We start from the raw sequence: 11,962 nt of genomic DNA, 5'->3' as shown, positions 1-11,962 counted from the left end.
CCTGTGTTTACTTTTATTGTGGTCATTTATAAAGCTGTTGGTTGGTTTAACTAATTATCATTATTCATAATAATATATTGGAACAAAAAGTCATAGCTGAAAAAGCGTTTCATTATTCAATTTTTATTGATGTTAGACGATGATTCGATGCAGGTAAAATTAATAAGGTGAAGAAACACTCCGGTGGCTCCCCCACCTAGAAAATGAATCCGGCGCCACTGGCTACTACCTCACCAAATCTTAGCTCAATATTTGTTAGACAAAGTTGTAGCTATGTATGTGTTTGATAAAACCACTTTGCTGCTGCTTGAATTAGACTGACTCCAAAAATGAATCAGTTGTAGATGTTTTTCATGAGATATTGTGCTAATGGTAGAGAAGAACAAACAGGCATGGACAAAAACATAATCGCTCTGCCTTTCCTTAGAGATAATAAAGGAATCTGGTGTAAATTTTAGAATCCTGCGCGGCTGTGGCTCCTCCCACACATCCGAATGTTTAATAGAGCCGCCCGTTAATTTCAACAGGAAGTGAAGTGAAACTTACAACATGTCAGACAGCCGTCAGGTGCTCCTGTAAGTCACGCCCTCGGCACGCGGAGATGGATGGTTGCAAACTATAGCCTCATTGGTGGAGCTTGCTAGCACCAGAGGTTGTATAAAACCAACATGAAGGTGACCCGCGCCAAGCAGGGTCTACTGCGTGTCAGCGTCCTCACCTGTTTCATCTACCTGTTGTGTTGCACGTGCACTGGAGCGTCTGCAGGGCGGGAAATGGCCTCCCACCACCAACCCACGCTAAGGCGCAGCCGGCGGAGCCACCACCAGCAGCAGCAGAGCGCCAGGCACCGAGGAGGAGCACACCACCGGCCGCTCACCGACGAGCAGAAAGCGGACCAGAGCCTGCAGTTCATGCTCAGTTTGTACAAGAGCGCGGCCGAGCCGGACGGCAGACCCAAACAGCATCGGAAATTCGGTTCCAACACCGTGCGCCTGCTGAGACCCGTGGCATCTTCGGTGCGGTATCGGCCCGCTTCTGGAGGTGAATGATCCAATTTATTTTAAACATTCCAATATATTATTGGGAAAGTCGTTCTTTGTAATTGGACTGTGGAGAAAAAAAATTGTTGTTCTGTTCAATAGGAGCTAAATAAAGTAACCCCCCTCACACACTAACTATATAATTTGCATTCCAAACGCATTTTTTGTTCCGCAGTCTAATGTGGCTGTAATATTGGCTACCATATGTCTAACCAAACAGCCTCTATGTTTGGGCAATATATGGACAACTTCTCTGATATTGATATTAAAGCCTAGATATTTGTAGATAACATGCCATTGTTTAAAAATTAAAAACCATAAAACAAAATGTTTTTCTCATGATAAATATAGTATAACTTAGGCTCAGAATACCCTTTGAAATGGTGATGTCATTCTGATGAGGAACTAATGATCCAGACCAGTGGTTTTCCAAACTTTTCAGCCTTTTCAGCTATGATAAAGGGTAATTTAATTTTTAAATTTCCCAGATATCTAAAAGTATTCATATTCTCTTCATGTCATATTATGCTCTGTACTGTGCTGTTGTTTTTAGGTTAGAGTTTTTATCCAATCAGAATTCAGCTATTTTATGACAGACCCCAGCTGCTCCGTCAGAGCTGATCACCGGGTCGGCTCTGACGGAGCAGCCAAGCCGGTGGACGGAGGTTCGCTGTGACAGAGCAGCCGGGGTCTGTCTTAATGGTTCGTGAATTAAATGTGCTGCCTTTCAAAGTAAGTCTGGACAACTTTTAAACATTTTTCCTTCCCTTTGGTTTCAAAAGGTGCATATTCTGCTTCTTTTTCTAATTCATTGGAGGTTGGCAAACAATTAAAGATGCATTACACAGACCCAGTGGTAAGAAAAGTGGACAGAATGTCTCCCAGAAAACAAAAATTTAAACTTCCTTTCAAATGAATAACTTTGTGTCAAAAATGAAAAGAAGAGTGCACATTCTTCTTTATTTTCTTGCAGCTTTTTCAGAAATTTGTGATCACAATTGCCACATTTCTAAAACTTTGTTTTTCTTTACCAGCGCAAGATTGCCAAAAATGGCTGCAAGTGTTTTATGTAACATTTCCCAAAAAAGGCACAGGATTTCAACAGTGTTTTAGGTGTCAACAAACTGTTCAAGTGCTTTCCTAAAATAACATTCTTAATGTAATGTATGTGAATGTTTAGTACAGTGCCCCGAGACGACCTTTGTTGTGACTTGGTGCTACATAAATGAAATGAAATGAATATAAATAAACATCAATGAAATAAAATGTATAGTCATTCTGAAAAAGAAAAAAAAAATTTCAGTAGGGACTAAAACACTGGGCCAAATTTGCAATAATGGTTGCAAGCACAACTTCCTGGAGGGACTGAAATGATTCAGATTGATCTTCAGCTTTTCTGGTGGGGAAAAAAAAGTAGATTTTTGATAAGAAATTTGGGATCTTTACTTAAAATTTGATATTTGTGTTAACAAGTAAACAGTGACAGCAGTGTTTAATGGTATATTGAACCACTGAATAGTGTGGTCCAAAATTGTATATTTTAAACTTAAGTTTTGATTACACTCAGTTGCAAAGGACACTAATGATTTTCAACACAAATCTGAGTAGAGATTATTTTGAGATAACTGAACCTCTTGATTCTTGAAGATGTTTCACTTCTCATCCAAAAGACTTCAGTTCTGATCATGGGTTGAGAGTTCCAGGTTTATAAGTCTGTTGGGACAATCTTGATAAAAGGAGTGTTGAAGAGATGTGTGGGTCAGTGATTCATGTGACTTGAATTACCTTTTTAGTGTGTTTGTTTGATCAATGACATCTAGACCTGGCTCTCCCAATTCATGATCAAAACTGTCTTTTTGGATGAGAGGTGAAGCATCTTCAAGGAAAAAAAAACAGTTCAGGTGCCTTTTTAGGATTGCCATGTTGTGGAGAATTAAGTGTCTCTTTTTTAAAGAACTAATCTTTTGGTTTATTAGACTCACTAAATGATTTCTGCCTCTCTTCCTCAGACCTCATCTACACGTTCACGGTTCGGTACAAACTTGATACTCTTCCCTCGGAGCAGCTTGTCAGAGCTTCTTTCATCCACCTGCGTTCTTCTGCCACCACCTTGGTGAGCACCACTCAGACTGTGGAGCTACCTCGCTGCCGGGCTCAGATCATCTCGCTAGGCACAAAGAGCCTGGTCACCATGAAACCCCACGAGCAGTGGATGGAGACGGACATCACAGCACACATCAGTGCTCACATCCTTCAGTGGAGGGATCAGGATGAAGAGGAGCACCTGACCCTTACAGCCCAGTATTGGTGCACAGAACCTGGGCTTGCCGAGGATGGCAGCCCCTCGTGGTGGTGGACTTCTCTGTGGGGGAGAAGACGGTGGAGTAGTGAATCTCACGTTGATGTTCCCTCACTTCTTCTGTATCTGGAGGAGGAGAGGGAGATGAAGGAATGGATGGGGGACTTGCTCGGGGCTGAAGGGGGAAATCTCATGAAGCTGGTTGGCTGGTGGCTCCCTTCAAATCGTCGCCTCCGCCGCAGTTCCAAAGAGGACTTGTCTTCAGAGTCTAAAGATCAATCATTGGATGCTCTGAAAAATGCCCCTATCTCCTCTTCATCTTTCTCCACCTCCCCCTCATCCTCCATTGTCTCCGATATCCCCAACTACAAACGTAAGACCAGCATGCCCAAGAACCGCTGCAAGCTTCACTCCTTCCGACTGTCATTTGATGAGCTCGGCTGGGGCCATTACTTCATTGCCCCTCCAGTTTATAACCCTCGATACTGTCAGGGCGACTGCCCCAGAGTGCTCCACTATGGCTACCATTCCCCCAACCATGCCATCATCCAGACAGTCATCAATGAGCTGGGCGTTGGCGATGTCCCTCCTCCTTCCTGCGTTCCTTATAAGTACATGCCCATGAGCGTGCTGGTTGTGCATAAGAAGAAGGTGGAGTACAGGGAGCTGGAGGACATGGTGGCTGAATCTTGCACATGTCGTTAAAGACTCAAGGCAGGCCTGAATGACTCAAACATGCTTGGCACTGATAAGAGACTGACCTATGCAGATTTGATAGGTCACATGTTTGATTCAGAACTAAGCATAATGAGCTTCAGGCTGGAAGGCAGAAGTTGTTGTGGTTTCAGATCCGTTAAAGTGGTTTAAATCCAGTTTTTGTATATTCACTTTTCCTGCATGTTTTAAATCTTATGTTTCACAGAAGGACTGCAGTTAAACCAAAAAGGCCTTGATTTGTTGATTTGTGTAAAGAGTGTTGCCACTGTCTGAATCCATTTACCAATGTAACAAAAAAAAGAGGGGGAAATGGATCAAGAGAAACGTGCCTGCTTTGGATCTAACTAATCATGGATTGAAATGTTACATTTTTGCTGTTTACAAATTGAACTTTTGTTGTTCAATATATTTATGCCAGAAGTCTCCCTAAGCTAACTTGTGCTGTGACTAGTCTGTCTAAAAGAAAATGAATTATATTGGAGTGATGGTGTTTGTATGTCAAAACAGGTGTTGAGAGAGAGAGAGAGAGAGAAAGGGAGAGAACTATTTTTTTTATTATTACAAGTGAAAATGATTAATAAAATAAATTGCATGTTTTCTAAAGTCTTATCATTTGTGAGTTTTGTCTAAATCTAGGAATATTTTTAAACAGAACATTAAATGGAATCCGCTCTGCCGTACATGGGAGTGGCTGTTACACTGCCTAGTGCTCTATGGAGGACCACCAGAGCATGGACCCATATAATTGAATTAATTTTTACAGATATTGGATTGGTTTATAGGCAAAAAAGACTGTTCCAACTGAGACATGCAGAATCAACATGAAACTGATTATTGCTGCAACACAGTACATTAAGGTGAGTGGTTTTAAATTTCCCTTTGGGATTAATAAAGTATTTTTGAATTGAATTGAAGACCTTTACTCTTCCCAAGAATTCTGCTCAACTCCACCTCACCTAACTAACCAGTGGCGGCTGGTGGAGTTTTCTCCAGGGGGGCTATAAATCCAAAATAGACATATACCAAAGGTTTTGGTATATGTCTATTATGTGATACCTTAGTATATGTTTTGGTCCAAAACATATACTAAGGTATCACACCAGTGTATTTACATGAATTAAAACAACAGAAGCAACATTACAATGTACATATAAAGGCACATATACACAAGTGCTTCCTGAACACACCAATACTTACAAAGACGGAGGTCTCCCAAGGCACAAGCCTGTAGGACATATTTAGCATTTATAAGATCTGTTTTCTCCCTTATTTTTCAAAACTTTACCGGAGAAAATACGTCAAAGCTTGTTTTATGATGGGAGCACTCACTACGTCACGTATTCTGAACGTACAATATAACGAAGGTCGGATGTCTCACTTTGATTAGAATTCAAATCCAAACATTCTAACAGATTTTAGCATAAATTTTCTTAAACTAATTATTAACTATGAACTTATTTATTACCTTTTGTATGCAACTTAGTCACGTAATAAACTTATTACTGTCTTTGAATAGAAGGCAGCACACCCGCGGCTTGACTTTTCAATCAGGCGAACTTTATGACAGACGGATGTGACGTCAGCCCATGGCGGGAGTCCCACCCTCCGGTGGTGGGAGGTGGTGAAATCTAAACACAGCTGCATTCAGCTCTGGGTGCAGGAGAGGAGATCTGACCCTGTTTCTCCAGAAATCTACAATCATCTCCTTTGTTTTGTTCACATTCAAGATGAGATGATTGTGTCCACACCATGCCACAAAGCGGTCCACCAGATCTCTGTACTCAGCTTCTTGTCCATCTCTGATACACCCGACAACTGCAGAGTCATCTGAGTATTTCAGTAGATGACAGGAGTCTGACTTGTGCTGAAAGTCTGAAATGTATAGAGTGAAAAGGAATGGCGAGAGTACAGTCCCCTGTGGTGCTCCTGTGCTGCTGACCACCTGGTTAGACAGACAGTCCTTCAGTCTCACAAACTGTGGTCTGTTTGTCAATAGTCATTGATCCAGGCGATTGTTGAAGCCTCCACCTGAAATCGCACTCTATTGAAGTTTCACAAACCAGATTAAGGTTTCACAAATCCCACACTTGGTTTTAAATGTTCTGTAATCAGTGCAGAATAATCTGGTTCAGGTTTGAAGTGTCTAGGTGTTGTTTAACTAGAGTAGATTGAAGATGCTGAAGGTAGTGAAAAATTAGGTGGAATCGCCCTTTAGCCATTTTCCAAATCAGAAGCTGCAATTGGAAACCAACTTCAGCTTCGTGGAATTGAAGGAGAATATTTTTAGCAAGTGACTTAGGTTGTGTTTCACCGTAAGTGGCGCTCTTCTTCTTCTGGTCTTTATTTTAGCAGTAAGGTACATAGACATTAATACTATGGTAAGGTACGCAAAGATGCACTCTTCTTCGTAGACATTGAGTTTGGCTCCAGCTGCACACAGTTGCAGCGCCTCCTACAGTAAAGTGGTGGAGCTACGCAGAGAACCACGCCATTCAAAAGCGTTGTTTTGATTAATTTTTTAATTATATACACAGCAGAAAAATACTGAGGTCCGGACCTAGGTGTTCTCAATGGCAGCTACGGCCCTGTGTGTGAGGAGGGGTGACAGGAGGGGAGGTGAAGGAGTGGAGGGGCACCTAATCAATGACATGTCTCTGTTATTGATCATATCATTTACACTTGCACAAACCGCTTTTAAATACAGAAAATTCAGACTAGAAATATATTTTCCATCATTGCTTTGGTGCCCCTAAGTGCATTCCCACTTTTTGCGCCACTGACTACACTCGTTTGCTTGCTACTATGACTTCTTCTTCTTCTTCTTGTTAGGAGAAGAAGAAGCCGCCCATGCTGCCAGCTGGCATCCAACTTAAAGAAATATTGTTGCCACCTACCAGCCTGGAGTATGAAACAGTAGGTTAGCAGGAAAAAAGAAAAGAAAAAAAAGGTAACTGAGTGGGGGCCGCTGCCAGCCGTTTTGTGATTCTCCAGAACACAGATGACCAGTCCACCCCTGCTACAGAGGCTCTGGGCCATGTGTACAGGAGTTTAACTCCATCCATCCATCCAGCTGGTGACTATCCCCGGCAGTAGGAGTTTAACTCATGGGATGAAATTGGTTCCATAGCCAAACTTTTTTTATACAATAAAATATACTCATTCCACTTTATTTCTGTACCTGATTGTTGTTTCTGTGTTGTAAAGCACTTTGAATCGCCTTGTTGCTGAAAAGTGCTATATAAATAAATTTCACTTTACTTCAGATCTCTTACCACTCTGCATTGACTTTATTGTTTTGACAATTTCTTATTCTTGCAGTTGGAGGGGGATATTAAATTATCAAAGAATTGTTTCTTGTCAATATTATCAGCTGTTGACTCAGAGCTGTAGAGATCTGAGTAAAATGAGAGAAAACTTTACATTAGGATCAAAAGTTAATTCCCCACCAGGTTTCCTGATTTGTGAAATTTGTTGGTCTGCTGAATGACACTTAAATTGTTGAGCTAAAAGATGGCTTGCTTTTTCTCCATGCTCATACATGTACCCCCGAGCCTTCAACGAGAGTTTTCAGTTTGAAGATCAAGCTTTGTTTATAGAGCTCAAGGGAGGGGGAGCAAAAATACCGGGTATCTACCATTAGTTCAGAATACGTAGTATCTGATAGCAGAGTTTTCACTAGTTTCCAAAGGGAACAATCAACATTTTTATTCAGGAATTTGAGATCCAGTAATACAGATGCATGATCAGATTCAACTATAGTTAAATATTCAGTTTGGAAACATATAGCAGGAGGGCTCTATCAATAAAAAAAAAACAATCAATTCTATTATATATGAGTGTACCAGGGAAAAAAAGGAAAAAATTTGGCTTTGTTGAAATAAAAATTGCCAGGGGTCATCACTCTGTATTTGATCCAGAGACCATGACAAAACGTCCCTGCGTATCTAGTATAAAGGCACTAGCTTTGAACTTAATTATTTTGTGTATCAGTATGGCCGTTCCTCGTGTTTTGACAGCTGCCACGGTGCAGAACACCAGACAAGGGAAGTCAGTATTTTAGTCTTTACCCAAATTCTGGTTGAAAAACTTCTGAGTCTCTTTGGGTATGTGAAAGGTGAACACGTCAACCCCATGGGTCATTTGCAGGTGGGCGGGATACAGCTGCTGGAAGTAGACTTCTGGAACAGGGCTTGTTTTATGTCATTGAATGCTGCTCATTTCTTCAAGAGTGCTGTTCTGATGTCTTGACATATACTTATTGTGGGTCCTTGGTATTGCAAATTATGGCCGCTGACTGTGTGAAACGCAGCCTCCTTTTGCTGAAATCTGGAGGAGCAGACCAGGAAGACATGGAGGAATTTCTGCTGATTGGATCGAAGGGTCGGAGACCTGTGGGCTCTCTCCAGCTCCAGCAGTGCAGAAAAGATGTTTGGGCCCATTAGCTGCATCAAAATGCCCAAGATTAATCTGATCAGGTCTGTGCTGACATCGGCTCCCTCAGGGATCAAAATGCGGAGGTTATTTTTATGTGAGCGGTTCTCAAGGTCATCAAGTCGATCCAGAAGAGAAATATTTTGGGCATTAAGTGTTTTATGGTGCACTCTGCCATGGTTAGACATTCAAAATTTTCACTGGCCACTGATTCTGCAGAGTTAAGGCGTTTTTAGAAGGGGTTCACCAATGTTTGCAGCGATTCTAGCAAGGCTTGGAGAGGTTTTATGGACTGTTGAATCAATGAGGAAACATCCTGCCTGAGCAATGCCCTCTGCTTCTCAAATTCTGCACCCAGCTGAGCCACGGAGATAAGCACAGTTGCTGCAGTTTCTTGGGATGAGTTTACTGGCGGAGATGAGTTTGCTGAGTTAACCGCAAATTAAGCTGACTTTCCTGCTGCACTGGTCACCTCTCGTGTTGCTAGGGCTTGTACATTGTTAGCTTGTTTGAGAGTTTGTTTGTAGAGTTGCTCATTTTGCACAAAAGTCCTCTAAATCAGTTATTGAATTGCAAATATGTCCAAGTTCCATGTGCTGTCAAGACGAGTGGAGATGACGGAGACGAACCCAGAACAAAGACTCATAATTAAAAGAAAACTAATTTATTAAATTGATCATGATGATGAAAGTGGACTCTGGTGTGTGGGGACAATCACAGGCAGGTGGAGATGGGCGTGACAGGGAAACCAAGAGGGAGTGACTGAGGAGGAATGAATGAAAACACAAACATGACGGACAAAGACAGAACCTAAACAGAACAAACCAAAAAGATGAACAAAACCAAATAAAATGAAACAAGTCCAAAACAAAAAGAAACCCCCAAAACCCCACATGTGCAGAGTGAAACAAAATTCAAATAAAAGGTTAGTCAGCTAGGAGCCCTCTCCCTACATGTCCTCCATCTTACACGTAACCCCGAAAGTTGGCAGTAATGACACCCAGTTAAGCTAATTGGAGGTCACTAAAGTTAATGTTGCATGGGTGTGTAACCTTGCAAAAACAATGTCAGACTACATAGTTTTCTCTGGTTCCCTTCCCTAAGCTGACAAGCAATTACTTGTTTAGCCACGTTGTTGTTCATCTGCTGGCTGTCCAGGTGGTGTCATAAAAACAACATTGGCTATGTAGATAATTGGAGTTCATTTTGGGGAAAACCTGGTCTGATGCAGAGATGGCAACCATCCTACTTTGGATGGAGCTGCTCTTTTTTAAGGAATTTTGATCTTAGGAGAACACAATCCACTTCCCAAGAACCGATTGTACCTGAAGACAATGTCTCAACTTGGAAGTCAGGCCCCATCGCAACACAGCACAGATGTAACACAGACACCTCAAAGTGTCACAAGAACCTGACTTGTTTTTGTCCTGTTGAGCTTTCTGAATTGTCAAAAATAGTAGCTTCATCCAAAACATCAACATGTCTGCTAGATCCCAACCCAACCAGGCTGTTCAAAGAGGTATTTCCTCTAATTAATATCCCCATTTTGGATCTGCTTAATTTGTTTATTCTAAATGCTTATGTACAGAGCTTTAATGTTGCTGTAATTAAACATTTACTTAAGAAACATGGTCTTGATTCAGAAACTCTGGCCAGTCATAGACATATATTCAGTTTCCCATTCATCGAAAAAATACTTGAGAAAATGCAAATCAATCGTGTGGCCTCCAGTTCTAATGTAGAGAACCTTGGTGTTATTTTTGATCAGGATACCCCCACTTTAAAAATGTTACCAGGTCTGCTTTCCTCCACCTACGTAATATCACTAAAATTAGAAACATCTTGTCTCAAAAATGATGCAAAAAAACTGGTCGATGCATTTATCACATCTAAACTGGACTATTGTGATTCTTTATTATCTGGATGTCCAAAACACTCTTTAAGAAGTCTTCAACTGATCCAAAATGCTGCTGCCAGAGTTCTAACAAGAGTTGGAAGTAGAGAAAATTTTTCTACAGTTTTAGCTTCTTTCCACTGGCTCCCTGTCAAATTCAGAACAGAATTTAAAATCTACTTCCAACATACAAAACTTTCAACAACCAAGCTCCTTTTTTATTAAAGATCTTACTGTTCTATATTTTCCTAACAGAGCACTTCCCTCCCAGATTGCAGGTTTCTTTGTAGCAACTCTATTGTTGCTAGAGTTTCCAAAAAACTGGAATGCAAATTAGCTGTGGCTGTAGTGAAGTGAAGTGGTTGTTCCTGAGTTAGCAATTCTGTGTATTAATAATCTTAGGTCGATGGTTGCAACTTTTTTCTTAAATCACAAAATGAACATTGAAGCAAGGAAACTCCCATGTCCTGAAATCAATTGCAGACACCGGTGCTTCTGTATCCATCTTACCAGCAACTGTCTACACACAATATTTTGCACAATGCCCACTGACAGAACCCAAAGTTAAACTAGTCACATGTGCAAAAGGTGACCTACCTGTCACTGGTTGCCTACAAGCTACAGCATGAGTAGCAAATCAAAACAACAAAGTTCCAGCATTATTCTATATGGTGAAGTCTGGACCACCACTATTGAGCCTGGACTTGGTTAAAGCACTGCAGATTAACATCATCCATGGAAAAGTGACTTTCATTAAAAATGGACTTAATATGTTAACTTAGGTTCGGGAGCAGGGCCACGCCCCAAACCACTCCTCTAATTTTCCAAGTAACCTATTTATGCCTTGCTCGCTTTTCATCCCTGCCTGTTACGTTTCGCCGACGTCTGTGCGTCACATCACACTCGCAAAATCGTTCTTCAAGAATCTACTCACCTTGGAAGAAGCCATGACTCTCCAATTCAACCCCTCCGACTCAGACGACCTCTTCAACTCTCCATCTGCCGTAAAAAACTCCCCTCATGCCGTCACGAGACAAGTCTCAAGCTCCAAACGCTTGCCCTCTGTGATCTTCGTTCTTAAAACCCAGCCTCATTCTTCGCCAGCAGTTTTCCGTCCGACTACAGTTCATCTCCCTCCTTCAACTCCATCTCAACCCCGCAGCTGCGGACTGTGTTGTGGCCGTGATCACCAAACATGTTCTCCCGGATCTCCGCGCCATTCCCGAGCCTCTCAACCTTGGAATGTAAACCCGCCTACATCTCAGCGGTCTTCTTCAGACATCTCAACAAGCCAACTTTTGAAGTCCTGGACAGTCGCTCGCCTCCAACGCTCCTTGAGAGACAAAGAAATTCCTTTCAGCCGTTCGGACAACAAATTAAAACTTTTCCATTTGCTTTCGTCCTCAGGTCCCCAACAAGCAGCAGCACCACAGTCATCCGAACAACCCGGGCTCCCAGCTTTCTCCTCAGCGTCCTCTTCCTCCCCCGTCATTTCTGGTGACGTCATTCTGCCGACGACAGCGAGACCTCGCACAACGTCAGCTTACCCTTGTGGGAGCCAGGTCATATTACCATCAACGC

At 41.9% G+C, this 11,962-nt stretch overlaps 1 protein-coding gene across 1 annotated transcript; it reads left to right on the top strand.

The window, feature by feature from the left end:
* The first annotated feature begins 654 nt into the window (after positions 1 to 654).
* bmp15 (bone morphogenetic protein 15) lies at positions 655 to 4,649 on the top strand. Its single transcript, XM_017441058.3, has 2 exons — positions 655 to 1,041; positions 3,050 to 4,649. The coding sequence occupies exons 1-2, from the start codon at positions 669 to 671 to the stop codon at positions 4,042 to 4,044; spliced, it is 1,368 nt and encodes a 455-aa protein (XP_017296547.1). The 5' UTR covers positions 655 to 668; the 3' UTR covers positions 4,045 to 4,649.
* Positions 4,650 to 11,962: the final 7,313 nt, after the last annotated feature.

The sequence above is a fragment of the Kryptolebias marmoratus genome, linkage group LG7 (assembly GCF_001649575.2).
Source record: "Kryptolebias marmoratus isolate JLee-2015 linkage group LG7, ASM164957v2, whole genome shotgun sequence".
NCBI lineage: Eukaryota > Metazoa > Chordata > Actinopteri > Cyprinodontiformes > Rivulidae > Kryptolebias > Kryptolebias marmoratus.
The sequence above is the reverse complement of the archived record's forward strand: the minus strand, read 5'-3'. Positions and strand labels throughout refer to the sequence as shown.